This window comes from Columba livia, chromosome 2 (genome assembly GCF_036013475.1).
Source record: "Columba livia isolate bColLiv1 breed racing homer chromosome 2, bColLiv1.pat.W.v2, whole genome shotgun sequence".
Classification (NCBI taxonomy): domain Eukaryota; kingdom Metazoa; phylum Chordata; class Aves; order Columbiformes; family Columbidae; genus Columba; species Columba livia.
This window is the reverse complement of record NC_088603.1, coordinates 162,087,321-162,106,798: the sequence shown is the minus strand read 5'-3', so window position 1 is coordinate 162,106,798 and position 19,478 is coordinate 162,087,321. Positions and strand designations below refer to the sequence as shown.

The 19,478-nt window shown below is 60.9% G+C and overlaps 2 protein-coding genes across 4 annotated transcripts in view; both read left to right on the top strand.

The window, feature by feature from the left end:
- PPP1R16A (protein phosphatase 1 regulatory subunit 16A) overlaps window positions 1-3,659 on the top strand; it is a 34,074-nt gene extending 30,415 nt beyond the window's left edge. Inside the window, exons 9-11 of the mRNA XM_065054680.1 lie at window positions 1,770-1,899; window positions 2,000-2,120; window positions 2,220-3,659. Of these exons, the coding sequence (XP_064910752.1) occupies window positions 1,770-1,899; window positions 2,000-2,120; window positions 2,220-2,492 (524 nt within the window). The 3' untranslated portion in view covers window positions 2,493-3,659. The remainder of the gene's footprint in view (window positions 1-1,769; window positions 1,900-1,999; window positions 2,121-2,219) is intronic.
- A 159-nt stretch (window positions 3,660-3,818) lies between these two features.
- Window positions 3,819-18,989, top strand: GPT (glutamic--pyruvic transaminase). 3 transcript variants are annotated; one of them, XM_065054686.1, is made up of 12 exons: window positions 3,819-3,973; window positions 6,697-6,862; window positions 9,548-9,637; window positions 9,726-9,834; window positions 9,911-10,041; window positions 12,203-12,446; window positions 13,904-13,983; window positions 14,063-14,199; window positions 15,826-16,000; window positions 16,894-17,049; window positions 18,232-18,344; window positions 18,595-18,989. In XM_065054686.1, the coding sequence occupies exons 2-12, from the start codon at window positions 6,701-6,703 to the stop codon at window positions 18,683-18,685; spliced, it is 1,488 nt and encodes a 495-aa protein (XP_064910758.1). In that variant the 5' UTR covers window positions 3,819-3,973; window positions 6,697-6,700; the 3' UTR covers window positions 18,686-18,989. The 3 variants fall into 3 exon arrangements, with proteins under 3 accessions (XP_064910758.1, XP_064910757.1, XP_005514471.3); XM_065054685.1 differs by lacking the exon at window positions 3,819-3,973 and adding an exon at window positions 4,869-4,897; XM_005514414.3 differs by lacking the exon at window positions 3,819-3,973 and having other exon boundaries at window positions 4,934-6,862.
- Window positions 18,990-19,478: the final 489 nt, after the last annotated feature.

Below are 19,478 nucleotides of genomic sequence, written 5' to 3'. Positions count from 1 at the left end.
CTTTTGGGGTTGATTTTTCCCCTCAAGTTGATTATTCGGTGACTTGTTGGGATTATTTATCACCACAAGACGTGTTTTCGGTGACTTTTGGCATTAATTTAACACCGTGAGATGTTTCTTTGTTGACTTGGGGGGTTTATTTATCACCTCAAGACGTTTTTTCAGTGACGTTTGGGGTTTATTTGTCACCTTGAGACATTTTTGTGGTGATTTGTTGGGTTTATTTATCCCCATGAGACCTTTTTTTGGTGACTTTTGGGGATTATTAATCACCACGAGACCTTTTTTGGTACCTTTTGGGGTTTATTTATCACCTCAAGACATTTTTGTGGTGATTTGTTGGGTTTATTTATCACCGTGAGACCTTTTTTTGGTGACTCGGGGGGTTTATTTATCACCTCAAGACATTTTTGTGGTGATTTGTTTGGTTTATTTATCCCCAAAAGACCTTTTTTGGTGACTTTTGGGGTTTATTTATCACCGTGAGACCTTTTTTTGGTGACTCGGGGGGTTTATTTATCACCCCAAGACATTTTTGTGGTGACTTTTGGGGTTTATTTATCACCTCAAGACATTTTTGTGGTGACTTTTGGCATTTATTTATCACATCAAGGTGTTTTTTTGGTGACTTTTGGGGTTTATTAATCACCACGAGACCTTTTTTGGTACCTTTTGGGGTTTATTTATCACCTTAAGACATTTTTGTGGTGATTTGTTGGGTTTATTTATCCCCTCAAGACCTTTTTTTGGTGACTTTTGGGATTTATTTATCACCACGAGACCTTTTTTGGTACCTTTTGGGGTTTATTTACCACCTCAAGACATTTTTGTGGTGATTTGTTGGGTTTATTTATCCCCACGAGACCTTTTTTTGGTGACTTTTGGGGTTTATTTATCACCACGAGACCTTTTTTTGGTACCTTTTGGGGTTTATTTATCACCTCAAGACATTTTTGTGGTGATTTGTTGGGTTTATTTATCCCCACGAGACCTTTTTTTGGTGACTTTTGGGATTTATTTATCACCACGAGACCTTTTTTGGTACCTTTTGGGGTTTATTTATCACCTCAAGACATTTTTGTGGTGATTTGTTGGGTTTATTTATCACCGTGAGACCTTTTTTTGGTACCTTTTGGGGTTTATTTATCACCTCAAGACATTTTTGTGGTGATTTGTTGGGTTTATTTATCCCCTCAAGACCTTTTTTGGTGACTTTTGGGGTTTATTTATCACCGTGAGACCTTTTTTTGGTGACTCGGGGGGTTTATTTGTCACCCCAAGACATTTTTGTGGTGACTTTTGGGGTCTATTTATCACCCCAAGGCATTTTTTTGGTGACTCGAGGGGTTGATTTCTCACCCCAAGGCATTTTTGTGGTGACTTTTGGGGTTGATTTATCACCCCAAGCCTTTTTTTGGTGACTTTTGGGATCTATTTATCACCCCAAGGCATTTTTTTGGTGACTCGAGGGGTTGATTTATCACCCCAAGACATTTTTGTGGTGACTTTTGCCGTTTATTTATCACCTCAAGACGTTTTTTTGGTGCCTTTTGGCATTTATTTATCACCGTGAGGCCTTTTTTTGGTGACTTTTGGGGTTGATTTCTCACCCCAAGACATTTTTGTGGTGACTTTTGGGGTTTATTTATGACCGCGCCACGTGCTTTTGGTCACTTTTGGGGTTTATTTATCACCCCAAGATGTATTTTCGGTGACTTGTTGGGTTCATTCATGACCGCGCGGCGTATTTTTGGTGTCCCCCCCCACAGACGTCTGCGGCGACGACGAGGTCCGCGCCAAACTCTTGGAGCTGAAGCACAAACACGCCGCCGTCATGAAATCCCACGATAGAACCAAATCTCTCCTCCAGCGCCGCACGTCCAGCGCCGGCAGCCGCGGGTAAACCCTCCCCGGTCCCACCGGCACCACCGCGGCGCTTCGGGGGGTGGGGAAGGGGGGGTCCCCGTTTCATTTTAACCCCCCGAAACGTCCCCGGTAGGAAGGTGGTTCGGCGCGCCAGCCTGTCGGAGCGCACCAGCCTTTACCGCAAGGAGCAGCAGCGCGAAGCCATCGTTTGGCAACGCGCCGAGCGCCGCGACAGCGAGGACGACGAGCGGCACGTGAGTGGGCGGCGCCGCGGTCGAGCATCCCCCTCCATCCCGGTGTCGCCGTCACCATGTCCCCCCCCAACTCTTTCCCGGTGTTTTTTCCCCCGGCAGGACCCCCCGCCGCAGCGCAACGGCGCGGCCGGCAAACCGGAACGCGGCGCCGGCGACGCCGAGAAGACCCCCAATACCTTGGCTGACCTCAAACGGCACCGAGCGGCCGCCAAAATGCAGCACCCGCCCGCCACGGGGGGGACGGGGAACGCGGGACCCCCCGCCCTGGTGTCGGCGCCGGGGGGTGACGCCGGGGACCCCCCCTTGCTCCGGCTCACGGCTCCGGCTGAGGAGTCGCCGGCTGAGAAGCGCCGGTGCTGTAAGGTGATGTGAGCACCCGTGGGTGGCCCCCCCCCGGCACCCAAACACACCCTGGGGGTGTCAAACCCACCCCTGGGGGCACCCAAACCCCCTTGGGGCACCCAAAAGGTCTGGAGGGCACCCAAACCCCCATGGGAGCATCAATATCCCCCTGGGGGCACCTAAATGGCCTGGGGGGCACCCACAACCCGCTGGGGGCACCCAAAAGGCCTGTGGGGCATCCACACCCCCTTGGGGCACCTAAATGGCCTGGGGAGCACCCACAACCCACTGGGGGTACCCAAATGGCCTGGGGGCCACCCATACGCCTTTGGGGGCACCTGAATGGCCGGGGGGGCACCCAAAAGGCCTGGGGGGAACCCACACCCCTCTTGGGGCACCTAAATGTCCTGGGGGGCACCTACAACCCTGTGGGGGCACACAAATAGCCCAGGTGCCACCCAAATGGCCTGGGGGGCACCCAAACCCCCCTGGGGGCACCCAAATGGCCTGGGGGGGCGCCCACACCCTTCTGGGGGCACCCAAATGGCCCAGGGGGCATCTAAACCCCCTTGGGGCCACCCAAATGGCCTGGGGGGCACCCAAACCCCCCTAGGGGCTCCCAAACCCCGTGGGGGCACCCCAAAGGCCTGTGGGGCTCCCAAATGGCCCAGGGGACACTTAAACCCCCTTGGGGCCACCCAAATGGCCTGGGGGGCTCCCAAACCCTGTGGGGGCACCTAAAAGGCCTGGGTGGGGGCACCCAAACCCCCCTGGGGCACCTAAATGGCCTGGGGGCACTTAAACCCCCATGGGGGCAACCCAAAAGGCTTGGGGGGCTCCCAAACCCTGTGGGGGCACCTAAAAGGCCTGGGGGGGCACCCAAACCCCCCTGGGGCACCTAAATGGCCTGGGGGCACTTAAACCCCCATGGGGGCAACCCAAAAGGCTTGGGGGGCTCCCAAACTCTGTGGGGGCACCCAAATGGCCAGGGGGGCACCCACACCCCTCTGGGGGCATCAAACCCACCCCTGGGGGCACCTGAATGGCCTCCGGGTGGGGGGGGGGGGGCACCCAAACCCCCTATGGGGTCACCCAACCGCCCCCTGCTGGGCGACTTTTGCCTCTTTCTGGGCTCTTTTTACCTCCTTCCCCCCCCCCCCCAAAAAAAAACCAACCCCAAAATGGCTTTTATTGTTATTTTAATTGTTATTTCTACTCGGGATCGAAGCTCCGGTTCCTCTGCGCCCGGGACGGGGGGGTCGCCACGTCCCTTGTCCCCGTGTCACCAGCTGCCGCGCGGTGTCACCTGTTCAAGACGCGGTAAAAATAGCCCCGTCTTGGCCCCCCCTCTGGCCCCCTAAGTCCCCGCCCCACGGCGCTGCGCCCCACGGGGTTTTTTATGGGGGGGCTGGGGGGGGGGGGTGATATTTTGGGAGCCGGCAATAGGTCACGAGCGCCGCGGTGACACCCCCGGTGTCCCCTGTCCCCCCCCGGCTGCCCCACGGACGCAGGTGAGCGGCTATAGGGGGCTCGGCCCCACGGGGCAGGGGTGGGGGGGTTCGCTATGGGGTGCTGCATGTGGGGGGGGTGGTTATGGGGTACCCTGTATAGGGGGTGTCTGTAGGACATACTATAGAGGGGGAGTGTCTATGGGGCACCCTATAGCAGGGGTGTATATAGGGCACCCGCTGTAGGGGTGTCTACAGGGTGCCCTATATAGGGAGTAACTATAGGGGTGTCTATAGGGAACCCTGTACAGGGGGTGTCTATGGGGCATCCTATGGCAGGATGTGTCTATAGGGCACCCTATATAGGGAGTGTCTATAGGGCACTCTATATAGGGAGTACCTATAGGGCACTCTATAGGAGTCGGTGTCTATGGGGCACCCTATATAGGGGGTGTCTATAGGGCATCCTATAGCAGGCGTGTATATAGGGTGCCCTATAGCAGGTGTGTATATGGGGCACCCTATATAGGGTGTGTCTATGGGCCACTCTCTATAGGGCTGTCTGTAGGATGCCCTATAGCGAGGGTGTCTGTGGGCCACCCTATAGCAGGGGTATCTACAGGGCACCCCGTATAGGGTGTGTCTATAAGACTCCGTATATAAGTTTGTCTATAGGGTGCCCTATAGCACGGGGTATCTATAGGACACCCTATATAGAGGTGTCTATAGGGCGCCCTATAGGAGGGGGTATCTATAGGACACCTTATATAGGGGTGTCTATAGGGCACCCTATAGCGCTTCGCTCACCCCCCCCCATTGACCCCTCCCGCCTTGGCAGCAGCTGCAGCCAATCGGTTTCGGGTGGGCGGGGCGAGCGCTCGGCGCTCGGATTGGTCGGGGAGAGGGGGCGGGGCCGGGGCCGGCTCGGGGTGGCCGTTGCGGCCGGTAGGGGGCGCTGCGGGCACTGGGGCCCATGAAGAGTCGCGGGTCAGTGGGGCCGGGGGGGCGGGGGGGGACGGGGACACTGGGTGGCACTGGGGGACACTGGGGGACAGACTGTCCCCGTGTCCCCACAACCTGCATGTCCCCCTGTCATCATGTTCCATATGTCATGTCCCCATGTTGAGTCCTGTGTTCTCCGTGTCCCAATGTCCCTCGTGTCCCGTGTCCACATGTCCCTGTGTCTCTTGTCCTCCATGTCCCACGTCGGCCCGTGTCCCCTGTGCCCCCGCTGTCCCCATGTGCGTCCCATGTCCTAATGTCCCTCATGTCCCATGTCTACATGGCCCCCATGTCCCTGTGTCCCATGTCCCCCCTGTCCCCATGTCCCCATGTCCCACATGGTCCCGTGTCCCATGTCCCCTTGTCCCCATGTCCTCCATGTCCCCCACGGTCCTGTGTCTCTGTGTCCCCATGTCCCTGTGTCTCATGTCCTATGTCCCCTCATTTCCATGTGCCCCATGTCCCTATGTCCCCCGTATCCCTGTGTCCCCACATCCCCATGTCCCTGTCCCCTGTGTCCCCCATGGTCCCATATCCCCCATGTCGCCCTTGTCCCTTTTACCCCGTGTCCCCACGTCCCAAACATCCCTGTATCGCTCTTGTCCCGTGTCCCCCGTGTCCCCGTCCCCTCCATGTCCCCTGTGTCCCCCATGGTCCCACATCCCCCATGTCGCCCTTGTCCCTTTTACCCCGTGTCCCCACGTCCCAAACATCCCTGTATCGCTCTTGTCCCGTGTCCCCCGTGTCCCCGTCCCCTCCATGTCCCCTGTGTCCCCCATGGTCCCACATCCCCCATGTCGCCCTTGTCCCTTTTACCCCGTGTCCCCACGTCCCAAACATCCCTGTATCGCTCTTGTCCCGTGTCCCCCGTGTCCCCCACGTCCCCGTCCTCTCCATGTCCCTGTCCCCTGTGTCCCCCATGTCCCCCCTTGTCCCTTTTACCCCGTGTCCCCACGTCCCAAACATCCCTGTATCGCTCTTGTCCCGTGTCCCCCGTGTCCCCCACGTCCCCGTCCCCTCCATGTCCCTGTCCCCCGTGTCCCCATGTCCCGTGTCCCCAGCCCGTGGGACAGGACCCTCCGTGGGGGGGACACCGAGAAGGGGCGGGAGGCGCCGCTCGGGCGGGTCTGGGGGCTGCGGGGGGGACGGGACGGGACGGGAACCGTGGGGACCGCGCTGCTCCCGAGCCCTCGCTGCCCCATTTCAGTATAGGTCCCGGTGCCCGGTTTTAATGCCGGTGCCAGCACCCGGGGCTCGGTCCCGGTGCCGATGCCCGGCGCTCATACCGGTGCCGGTGCCCGCTGCCGGCTCCGGGTGCCCGGTTTCACTGCCCGGTTTCGCTGCCCGGTGCTCAGTCCCGGTTCCCGGTACCAGCACCCGCTGCCCGCTTTAAACTCCCCGGTTCCCGTTGCCGCCGCTTCCAGCGCTCGGTGCCCGTTGTCCCGCCGCCCCGCGCCGCTTCCCGCACCCGCTGCCCCCGCGGCGGGTCCGTTACCGGTGCAGTTGCCGGAACCCGTTGCGCTCCCGCGCCCGGTGCCCGTTGCCCGGGGCGGTTCCGCGCCCGGTGCCGGTTGCCGGGGGCGGTTCCGCTGCGGGTGCCGGTCCCCGCTTGCCGGTGCCGGTTCCCGGTGCCCGTTCGCCGGGGCGGTCCCGGTGCCGGTTCCCGGTGCCCGTTCGCCGGGGCGGTCCCGGTGCCGGTCCCCGCTTGCCGGTGCCCGTTGCCCGGGGCGGTGCCGGATGGGGGGGGTCTGTTCGCGGGCGTTCAGGCGGCTCCGGCCCCGCAGGGTCATGTCGGCGGCGGCGGCGGCGGCGGCGGGTTCGGGGGCCGGGGGGGGCCGGGGGCCGGTGCTGACCTCCCGGACCATGAACCCGGCGGTACGGAGGGTGGAATACGCCGTGCGGGGCCCCATCGTCACCCGAGCCACGCAGCTGGAGCGGGAGCTGCAGCAGGTACCCCCGGAACGGGACACCCCCAAAACGGGACATCCCCAAACCGGGACCACAAGAACGGGACATCCCAAAAAAGGGAACCCCCGGAACGGGACACCCCTCAAACCGGGACCACAAGAACGGGACACCCCAAAACGGGGCACCCCCGGAATGGGACACCCCCCAAACCGGGACCATAAGAACGGGACACCCCAAAATGGGGCACCCCCGGAACGGGAAGCCCCAGAACAGGACCACAAGAACGGGATCCCCCCCAAAAGGGAACCCCCGGAACGGGACACCCCCCAAAGCGGGACCACATGAACGGGACACCCCAAAACGGGGCACCCAGGAATGGGAACCCCCAGAACAGGAGCACAAGAACGGGACATCCCCAAACCGGGACCCCCAGAACAGGACCACAAGAACCGGACCCCCCCCAAACAGGGACATCCCCAAACCAGGACCACAAGAACGGGACCCCCCCAAAACGGGACCACAAGAACGGGACTTCCCCAAAACGGGACCCCCAGAACCGGACCCCCCCAAACAAGGACATCCCCAAACTGGGACCACAAGAACGGGACCCCCCCCAAAACGGGAACCCCCAGAACAGGACACCCTGAAGATGGGACCCCCAGAACTGCCCCCCCCCAAACAGGAACGTCCCAAAACTTGAACCTCTAGAATGGGAACCTCCAAAACGGGACACCCCCAAAACGGGATCCCCAGAATGGGACACCCCCAAACCGGGACCACAAGAACAGGACCCCCCCAAAATGGGATCCCCCCAAACGGGGACACTCCCAAACCGGGGCACCCCCAAAATGGGATCCCCAGAACAGGACCCCCCCGAACCAGGGATCCCCTTTGAGCACCCCAAACCTGGGGACCCCCCCAAACCCTGGAACCCCCAAACCGGGACCCCACAGATTCGCCTCCCCCCCCCCCCGCCCTGGTGTCCCCCCCCCCTTGTCACCGCATGCACCTGGGGACCTTCCCACGGTCACCGTGGGACTGGGACCGGGTGGGTCCCCTGGGTGGGGGGTGGGGTGTCCCATGGGTGGGGGTGGGTGACACCCTTGGGGACAACAAGGGGGGTCACCAAGCAACCCAAGATGCCACCCTTGGGGACACCCGGGGGTTCCCCGAGCACCCTATGGGTGCTCGGGGAACCCCCGGGTGTCCCCAAGGGTGTCCCTGTGTCCCTCACTCCCCACCCCATGTGTGACAAGGGTGGTGGTGGCAGTTGGGGACAGAGTCCGGCCTCAGCGGAGGTGACCAAAGTCCAGAGCTGGGTGGGAGGTGTCCCCTGCCTGTCCCAGTGTCCCCAACTGTCACCACTTGTCCACACTGTCCCCACATCCCTGTTGTCCCCATATCTCAGTCACCCCCGCACTGTCCCCACATCCTCGTTGTCCCCAGTGTCCCCATATCTCAGTCACCCCCCCACTGTCCCCACATCCCCGTTGTCCCCAGTGTCCCCATATCTCAGCCACCCCCCCACTGTCCCCACATCCCCGTTGTCCCCAGTGTCCCCATATCTCAGTCACCCCCCCACTGTCCCCACATCCCCGTTGTCCCCAGTGTCCCCATATCTCAGTCACCCCTGCACTGTCCCCACATCCCCGTTGTCCCCAGTGTCCCCATATCTCAGTCACCCCCGCACTGTCCCCACATCCCTGTTGTCCCCAGTGTCCCCATGTGTCCCTACACCCCGGGGTAGGGGACACTGGGGTGATGGCAGGACCTGGTAGAGGGGGGTGTCACCCCACTGCTCGTGTCACCCCTGGCACAGCAGTGACATTCACAGATGGGGGGGGGCTTGATCCTGACCTCTGTCCCCATCCCTGTCCCCATTGTGTCCCTGTCCCCATCCCTGACACTGTCCCCTGTCCCCATCCTTTCCACTGTCCCCATCCCCGTTCCTGTCCCCATCCCTGTCCCCTGTCCCTGTTCTCTGTCTCTTGTCCCCATCCCTGTCCCCAATCCTGTCCCCCATCCATATTCCCCTGTCCCCATTCTTGTCCCTGTCCCCATCATCCATGTCCCTGGCTCTGTCCCTGTCCCCTGTCCCTGATCCTGTCCCCATTGCTGTCCCTGTCCCCATATCTGTTCCCATCACTGTCCCCATCCCCATCCTTGTCCTCATCTCTCTCCCCATCCTTTTCCCTGTCCCTGTCCCCATCCCTGTCCCCATCATTGTCCCTGTCTCTGTCCCTGTCCTTACCCCTGTCCCCTCCATCCAAATCCCTGGCTCTGTCCCTGTCCCCTGTCCCTGATCCTGTCCCCATTTCTGTCCCTGTCCCCATTACTGTCTGTCCCCATCCCTGTCCCCATCCCTTTCCCCATCCTTGTCCCTGTCCCCATCCCTGTCACCACTGCTGTCCTCTGTCCCCATCCTTGTCCCTGTCCCCATCCCTGTCCCCACTGCTGTCCCCTGTCCCCATCCTTGTTCCTGTCCCCACTGCTGTCCTCTGTCCCCATCCCCATCCCTGTCCCCATCCCCGTCCCTGTCCCTGTCCCTGTCCCTGTCCCTGTCCCTGTCCCTGTCTCTGTCCCTGTCCCTGTCCCCATCCTTGTCCCCATCCCTGTCCCCACTGCTGTCCCCTGTCCCCATCCATGTCCCCATTCCCGTTCCTGTCCCCACCACTGTCCCCATCCCCGTCCCCGTCCCTGTCCCCACCACTGTCCCTGTCCCCTCAGGGTGCCTCCAAGCCCTTCACCGAGGTGATCAAGGCCAACATCGGTGACGCCCACGCCATGGGCCAGAAACCCATCACCTTCCTCCGCCAGGTACCGGGATGGGGCGGGTGGGGTGTGACAACGGGGACCGGGAGGGGACCCAGGCGTCCGGTGCTGATCCGCTGTCCCCAACGCCCAGGTGACAGCCCTGTGTGTGTACCCAGAGCTCATGAACGACAAATCCATCCCGTCGGACGCCAAGGACCGCGCCAAGCGGCTGCTGGCAGCCTGCGGCGGCCAGAGCGCCGGTGAGCGCCCCGGGGGACACGAACCACCCCCGACGTCCCCTCCCGGGACCCCCTAATGTCACCTTGGTGTCCCCAGGTGCCTACAGCGCCAGCCCCGGCATCGAGCTGGTGCGGCAGCACGTGGCGCGGTTCCTGCAGCAGCGCGACGGCGTCGCCGCCGACCCCCAGAACATCTTCCTGGCCACCGGCGCCAGCGATGCCATCGTGGTACGGGGACACGGGACCGTCCCCGGTGTCACTCGGGGCCCGGGCCCGGTGCCACCAGCCGGCCGTTCCCACGGCGGGTCCCCACAAAGGGACCTTTGTGCCGCGGTTGGCAGCGGCGCCGGGGACGGGCGGTGCCAAGGTTTGGGGAGGGGGGGTTGGTGGCGTCGGGGACGATGTGTCCCCTGCTGTCCCCATGGCTGCCCGGTGTCCCCACGCCTCCCTGGGGACTGTGCCAGCTCCCTGCCCCCAGTGCCGCTGGCACCGGGCTCTTCCCACGCTGTCCCCGTCCCTTGGATGTCCCTATGGCCACGGTGTCCCCATAATGTCCCTATGGCCATGCTGTCCCCATAATGTCCCTATGACCATGCCGTCCCCGTGCCATCCCAGTGCTCCCATCACCCCTGGCCCTCGCTGTCCCCATGCGCACCCCAACCTTGTCCCCATATTGTCCCCACACTACACTGTCCATGTCCCATGCCTACACCCTCCTGTCCTGATATTGTCCCCATGCCACACTGTCCTTGTCCCCATGCCCACATCCCACTGTCCCCATTTCCACACCATCCTGTTCCCATGCCATCTTGTCCCCATATTGTTCCCATGCCACACTGTCCCTGTCCCCATGCCCATAACCCCCTGTTCCTATACCATCTTGTCCCCATATTGTCCCCATGCCCATGCCATCCTGTCCCCTCATCACCCCATCCCCACATTGTCCCCATGCTCAAATCAACCCTGTCCCCATAATATCCCCATGCCACACTGTCCCTGTCCCCATTCCCACACCATCCTGTCCCCATGTTGTCCCCATACCCACACCATCCTGTCCCCCTCTGTCCCCACACCCACATCCCCTTGCTGTCCCCAAGCCCACACCGTCTTGTCCCCACACCACACTGTCCCCGTGCCCACACCACCCCGTCCCCATATTGTCCCCATGCCCACACCATCCCTGTCCCCATATTGTCCCCATGCCCACACCACCCTGTCCCCTCACCACCCTGTCCTCGCACTGTCCCCATGCCCACAGCATGCTGTCCCCATATTGTCCCCATGCCCACACCACCCTGTCCCCTCATTGTCCCCATGCCCACACTGTTTCTGTCCCCATATTGTCCCCATGCCCACACGAACCCTGTCCCCATATTGTCCTCATGCCCACACCATGCTGTCCCCTCATTGTCCCCATGCCCACACTGTCCATCCCCATATTGTCCCCATGCCCACAGCATCCTGTCCCCTCATTGTCCCCATGCCCACACTGTCCGTTCCCATATTGTCCCCGTGCCCACACCCCCCTGTCCCCATATCTTCCCCATGCCCACAGCATCCTGTCCCCTCATTGTCCCCATGCCCACACTGTCCCAATATTGTCCCCGTGCCCACACCATCCCTGTCCCCACACTGTTCCCATGCCCACACCCCCCTCTCCCCTCATTGTCCCCATGCCCACACTGTCCCTGTCCCCGCACTGTCCCCATGCCCACACCACCCTGTCTCCTCATTGTCCCCATGCCCACATCATCCCAGTCCCAATATTGTCCCCGTGCCCACACCATCCCAGGCCCCATATTGTCCCATGCCCACACCATCCCTGTCCCCACCCTGTCCCCATGCCCACAGCATCCTGTCAGCTCACCACCCTGTCCCCTCATTGTCCCCATGACCACAGCATCCTGTCCTCTCACCACCCTGTCCCCTCATTGTCCCCATGACCACAGTGTCCCTGTCCCCATATTGTCCCCATACCCACACCATCCTGTCCCCGCACTGTCCCCATGCCCACAGCATCCTGTCCCCTCACCACCCTGTCCCCGCACCGTCCCCCTGCCCACAGCATCCTGTCCTCTCACTACCCTGTCCCCTCATTGTCCCCATGACCACAGTGTCCCTGTCCCCATATTGTCCCCATACCCACACCATCCTGTCCACGCACTGTCCCCATGCCCACACCACTCTGTCCCCTCACCACCCTGTCCCCGCACCGTCCCCCTGCCCACAGCATCCTGTCCTCTCACCACCCTGTCCCCTCATTGTCCCCATGACCACAGTGTCCCTGTCCCCATATTGTCCCCATACCCACACCATCCTGTCTCCGGACTTTCCCCGTGCCCACACCACTCTGTCCCCTCACCACCCTGTCCCCTCACTGTCCCCGCAGGTCATCCTGAAGCTGCTGGCGTCGGGCTCGGGGGCCTCGCGCACGGGGGTGCTGGTGCCCATCCCGCAGTACCCGCTGTACTCGGCCACCATCGCGGAGCTCAGCGCCGTGCAGCTGGGGTACTACCTGGCCGAGGAGCAGTGCTGGGCGCTGGAGGTGGCCGAGCTGCGCCGCGTGCTGGCAAAGGGACGGCAACACTGCTGTCCCCGCGTCCTCTGCATCATCAACCCCGGCAACCCTACCGGTACTGCACTGGGACACCCCAGGGTGGGACCCCGGGGATGGGATGGGACCCCAGGGGCGATCCCAGGGCTGGGATGGAACTCTGGGCTGGACTGGGACCCCAAGACTGGAATGGGACCCCAGGGATGGGATGGGACCCCAGGGGTGATTCCAGGGCTGGGATGGGACTCTGGGCTGGACTGGGACCCCAAGACTGGAATGGCACCCCAGGGATGGGATGGGACCCCAGGGGCCATCCCAGGGCTGGGATGGAACTCTGGGCTGGACTGGGACCCCAAGACTGGAATGGGACCCCAGGGATGGGATGGGACCCCAGGGGCAATCCCAGGGCTGGGATGGGACTCTGGGCTGGACTGGGACCCCAAGACTGGGATGGGACCCCAGGGCTGGAATGGGACTCTGGGCTGGACTGGAACCCCAAGACTGGGATGGGACCCCAGAGATGGGATTGGGTGGGACCCCAGGGATGGGATGGGAACCCAGGGATGGGATGGGATGGGACCCCAAAGATGGGATGGGAACCCAGGGATGGGATGGGATGGGACCCCAGAGATGGGAATGGAACCCAGGGGCAATCCCAGGGCTGGGATGGGACTCTGGGCTGGACTGGGACCCCAAGACTGGCATGGGACCTCAAGTCTGGGATGTGACTCCAGAGATGGGATGGGACCCCAGGGGCAATCCTAGGGCTGGACTGGGATCCCAAGACTGGGATGGGACTCCAGAGATGGGATGGGACCCCAGGGATGGGATTGGATGGGACCCCAGGGGTGATCCCAGGGCTGGGATGGGTCCCTGAGGCTGGACTAGGACCCCAAGACTGGGATGGGACCCCAGGGATGGGCTGGGACCCTGGTGTGGGGGTGGGACCCCAAGTGGGTGATGCCAGGGCTGGGGTGGGACCCTGGGGTGGTGCAATGGGATTTGACTGGGACCCCAAGACTGGACTGGGGTCCCAGGGCTGGGCTGGGACCCTTAGACTGGGACTGAGACCCCGAGTTTAAAACTGGGACCCTGAGTTTGAAGCCATGACCTCAAGACTAGACTAGGACCTGGCAGGCTGGGATTCTGTGATTGGATTGGGACCCTGGGGTTGGACTGGGACCCCCAGTGCTCTGCTAGTTCTGGGGTTGGGACCAGGACCCCCCCAAACCCAACCAGTGCTGGGGCTGGGACTTCCAGTGTTCTACTGGTCCTGGGATTGGGACCGGGACCCCCAAAACCCAAACAGTGCTGGGGTTGGGACCCCCAGTGCTCTGCTGGTACTGGGGTTGGGACCAGGACCCCCAAAACCCAACCAGTGTTGAGGCTGGTACTGCCAGTACTCTATTGCTATCAGTACTGGGACACCCAGTGCTCTACTGGGACTGGGACCAGGAACCCCAAAACCCAACCAGTACTGGGACTGGGACCCCCAGTGCCAGCACCACGATGTCCCCTGACGCCGTGTCCCCTCAGGCCAGGTCCAGAGCCGCCAGTGCATCGAGGACGTCATCAAGTTCGCCTATGAGGAGAACCTCTTCCTTATGGCCGATGAGGTGGGTGAGACCTGTGGGGTATCCCCACCACCTGGGGAGGACCCTGGCGTCCGGGTGACACCCCCTCCTCCACACCCAGGTGTACCAAGACAACATCTATGCCAAGGGCTCGGCTTTCTACTCTTTCAAGAAGGTTCTGAGCGAGATGGGGCCGCCCTACTCGAAGACGGTGGAGCTGGCCTCCTTCCACTCCATCTCCAAGGGCTTCATGGGAGAGTGAGTCCCACCACCTGCTTGTTCCAGCCCCCCGGCCACTGTCACCCCAGGGGTGGGTGGTCACACTCCCATGGGTCGTAAGGATGTCACTGACATGGGATGGAGATGATGCAGCCCCATGGGTGCGAGAGTGGAGATGATGCCACCACCCCATGGGTGCCATGGGTTTGAGATGGTGATGTCAACCACCTCATGGATCTCTTGGGGTGGAGATGGTGATGCCACCACCCCATGGCTCCAAGGGTGGGGACTTTGATGCCACCACCTCATGGATACCATGGGTTTGAGATGGTGATGCTACCACCCCATGGATGCCGTGGGTTTGGGATGGTGATACCACCACCATACGGATCTCCTGGGATGGAGATGGTGATGCCACCACCCCATGGATGCCATGGGTTTGGGATGGTGATGCCACCACCCCATGGATCTCCTGGGGTGGAGATGGTGATGCCACCACCCCATGAGTCCTAGGGGTGGCGCCGGCGGTACTCCAACCCTATGAACCCCTAGGGTGAAGATGATGCTACAACCCCGTGGGTCCCAAGAGTGGGAATGGTGATGTCATGACCCTGTGGGGACAACATGACACAACTTTGTGGGTGTCAGAGGACAGAGATGCCACAGCCTGGTGGCTCCTTGTCCTTTGGTTCCCACCATGGACCCCATCCATAGGTCCCATCTGTGTGTCCATTTCTGTAGATTCCCGTCCGTGGGTGCCAATCATGGATGCCACCCATGGGTCCCACCTGTGGGTCTCTCTCTGTAGGTTCCTCTTCATGGGTTCCTATCACAGAACCCATCCATAGGTCCCATCTGTGGGTCCATCTCTGTAGGTTCTTGTCCATGGGTTCCCACCATGGGCCTCATCCATGTGTCCCACCTGTGGGTCTCTCTCTGTAGGTTCCTGTCCATGGGTTCCTATCATGGACCCCATCCATAGGTCACATCTGTGGGTCCATCTCTGTAGGTTCTTGTCCATGGGTTCCCACCATGGGCCTCATCCATGTGTCCCACCTGTGGGTCTCTCTCTGTAGGTTCCTGTCCATGGGTTCCTATCATGGACCCCATCCATAGGTCACATCTGTGGGTCCATCTCTGTAGGTTCTTGTCCATGGGTTCCCACCATGGGCCTCATCCATGTGTCCCACCTGTGGGTCTCTCTCTGTAGGTTCCTGTCCATGGGTTCCTATCATGGGACCCATCCATAGGTCCCATCTGGGGGTTCATCTCTGTAGGTTCTTGTCCATGACTTCCCACCATGGACTTCATCCATGGTTTCCCACCACGGAGCTCATCCATGGCTCCCACCTATGGGTCTCTCTCTGCAGGTTCCTGTCCATGGGTTCCTATCATGGGACCCATCCATAGGTCTCATCTGTGGGTCCATCTCTGTAGGTTCTTGTCCAGGGGCTCTCACCATGGACCTCATCCATGGGTTCCTATCATGGATGCATGGGTGCCACCTGTGGGTCCCTGTCCAGGTCTCCTCCTCCTAATCCATCCCACTCTATCCATGGGTCCCAACTCATGGGTGGGTCCCTTCTGGTGTATCCACCCACATGTCCCTATGTCCCCCACCCTGTGGGTGTTGGTTGGTGCCACCACGGGCCATGTTGGTGCCAGGTGCGGTTTCCGTGGCGGGTATATGGAGGTGATAAACATGGACCCCGAGGTGAAGGAGCAGTTGGTCAAACTGGTGTCGGTGCGGCTGTGCCCACCCGTGTCCGGGCAGATCCTCTTGGGCGCCCTCGTGGACCCACCACAACCTGGAGAACCTTCATACGAGACATTCATGGCTGTGAGGGACGGGGAGGGGTGGGAGAGGATGGGGTGGGGAATGGGATGGATGGGATGGGATGGGATGGGATGGGGTGGATGGGATGGGGTGGGATGGGGAAGGGGACACAATGGGATGGGATGGGATGGGATGGGATGGGATGGGATGGGATGGGATGGGATGGGATGAGATGAATGGGATGGATGTGATGGATGGGGTGGGATGGGATGGATGGGATGGGATGGGATGGGATGGGATGGGATGGGGTGGGATGGATGGGAGGGATGGGATGGGATGGGATGGGATGGGATGGGATGGGATGGGATGGGATGGGATGGATGTGATGGATGGGATGGGATGGGATGGATGGGATGGGATGGGATGGGATGGGGTGGGATGGATGGGAGGGATGGGATGGATGTGATGGATGGGGTGGGATGGGATGGATGGGATGGGATGGGATGGGATGGGATGGGATGGGATGGGATGGGGTGGGATGGATGGATGGGATGGATGGGATGGGAGGGGATGGGGAAGGGGACACATTGGGATGGGATGGGATAGGATGGGATGGGATGGATGGGATGGATGGGATGGGGACACAATGGGATGGGGTGGGATGGGATGGATGGGATGGGGAAGGGAACACAATGGGATGGGATGGGATGGGATGGGATGGGATGGGATGGGATGGGATGGGATGTATAGGATGGGATGGATGGGATGGGATGGGATGGGATGGGATGGGTTAGAGAAGGATGCATTGGGGTGGGATGGGATGCATGAGGATGTATCGAGATCAGATGGGATGGGGTGGGATGGGCTGGATGAGGATGTGTTGGGATTGGATGGGCTGGATGAGGATGCACTGGGGAGCCGCGGATGGGGCAGGACGGGCTGTCCCTGTCCCGCAGGAGAAGAAGGCCGTGCTCAGCACCCTGGCCCACAAGGCCCAGCTCACCCAGGAGATCTTCAACAAGACCCCCGGCATCCACTGCAACCCCGTCCAGGGGGCCATGTACTCCTTCCCCCGCATCGACCTGCCGCCCCGCGCCATCGCCGCCGCCAAGGTGCTGTGGGGCTGGGCCCTGTGGGGCTGGGCAGGATGAGACCTGGACCATGTGGGTCCATATGGGGCTGGGCATGACAAATCCTGGTCTGTGTGGAGCTGGACGTGATGAATCCTGGTCCATGTGGGGCTGGACTTGATGAGTTCTGGTCTATGTGGGGCTGGACTTGGTGAGTTCTGGTCCATGTGGGGCTGGACATGATGAATCCTGGTCTATGTGGGGCTGGATGTGATGAGTTCTGGTCTATGTGGGGCTGAGCATGATGAGTTCTGGTCAATGGGGGCCTGGACATGATGATTCTAGGTCCATGTGGGACTGGACATGATGAGTTCTGGTCTATGTGGGGCTGGATTTGATGAGTTCTGGTCAATGTGGGGCTGGACATGGTGAATTCTGGTCCATGTGGGGCTGGACATGATGAATCCTGGTCTATGTGGGGCTGGACGTGATGAGTTCTGGTTTATGTGGGGCTGGACTTGGTGAATTCTGGTCCATGTGGGGCTGGACATGATGAATCCTGGTCTATGTGGGGCTGAACTTGATGAGTTCTGGTCCATGTGGGGCTGGATGTGACGAATCCTGGTCTACATGGGGCTGGGAAGGTTGAGCCCTGGTCCATGTGGGGCTGGACTTGGTGAGTTCTGGTCCATGTGGGGCTGGACATGATGATTCCATGTCTGTGTGGGGCTGGACTTGATGAATCCTGGTCCATGTGGGGCTGGACTTGATGAATCCTGGTCCATGTGGGGCTGGACTTGATCAGTTCTGGTCCATGTGGGGCTGGGCATGACGAGTTCTGGTCCATGTGGGGCTGGACTTGATGAATCCTGGTCCATGTGGGGCTGGACTTGATCAGTTCTGGTCCATGTGGGGCTGGGCATGACGAGTTCTGGTCCATGTGGGGCTGGACGTGATGAGTTCTGGTCCATGTGGGGCTGGACATGGTGACTTCTGGTCTATGTGTGGCTGAACTTGATGAGTTCTGGTCCATGTGGGGCTGGATGTGACGAATCCTGGTCTACGTGGGGCTGGAAAGGTTGAGTCCTGGTCCATGTGGGTCTGGATCAGTTGGCTGGTCACCACCCCCCTTGGAGACCCATGGGGCTCATCCTGCCCCATCCGTGGGTCCAGGCGCCCCATGCCCAGCCATGGGGGGTGCTGACCCCCGTCCCCGTCCCACAGGAGAAGGGTCAAGCCCCCGACACGTTCTTCTGCATGAGGCTGCTGGAGGAGACGGGGATCTGCGTGGTGCCGGGCAGCGGTTTCGGGCAGCGTGAGGGCACCTTCCACTTCCGGTGGGTGCTGGGGGGGGGGGACAGGCTGGAGTTGGGGGTCACAGCTGGAGAAATGGGGCTGGACCACCCCCAGCTCCCCTCTCCCCATTGGTGGGTGCTGGAAGGCGCAAGGTCTTGGGTGGTCAATGCGTTGGGTGTTGAGTGGCTTGTTGGGGGGGAGGAGATGGAGTTGTGGGGTTCAGGGGGGGTTGTGTGGGTGTGCGCCCCCCAAATTCTGGTGACAACCCCCTTGTCCCACATCTCCACCCAGGATGACCATCCTCCCGCCCACCGAGAAGCTGAAGGTCCTGCTGGAGAAGCTCAGCAGCTTCTACACCGAGTTCGTCAAGGAGTTCTCCTAATTACAGCCCCCCCGCCCCTCCCATCACCCCCCCACCCTCCGGCACCCACTGTCCCCCCCACCCACCCGCACCCACCACCCCACACCCCCGCCGGGTGCCGCGGGCCGGGACCCTGCCCTGGGTCATCTCCAAGTGCCTTCAACCTCTTGGTGCCTTCACGTTGGGGACACACGGAACACGCCACGTCCCCAGGCTGGTCCCCTCCCCGCTGTCCCCATGTCCCCTGGTGGGGGGTGACATGGGGACAATGGGCAGGGCCAGCTCACCCCTCGGAAACCCCAGTAATAAATGGGTAGTGACCAGCTGGGTTGGGTTGTGTGTCATTCATGGGTGTCACCTCCACCACAGCAGCACCCGCAGCAGTGACAACCTGGGGGGGGACACATGGGTGGTCACACAGCCCCACACTGTCCCATTGTCCCCAACCACCTCCTCTGGCCAAACCTTCTCCCAGTGCCACCGTCTGGGATGTCCCCCTTGGCCAACCTCAACCGGCCACCCCAGAATGGGACATCCTGGGGACATCTTGGGGACATCCTGGGGACAGGAGCCATCCCAGGGACGTGGGACAGTGTGGGGGTGTGGGGTGTCCTGGTGACATGGGACAACCCAGGGAGATGGGACACCATGGGAGATAGGACACTGTGGGGACATGGGACATCTTGGGGACATGGGACAGCCCAGGGACTATGGGCTGTCCTGGGGATATGGGACACAGTGTGAGTACAGGACATCCTGGGGACATGGGACATCCTGGGGACAGCATGGGATTGTGGGGACATGTGGGGACATG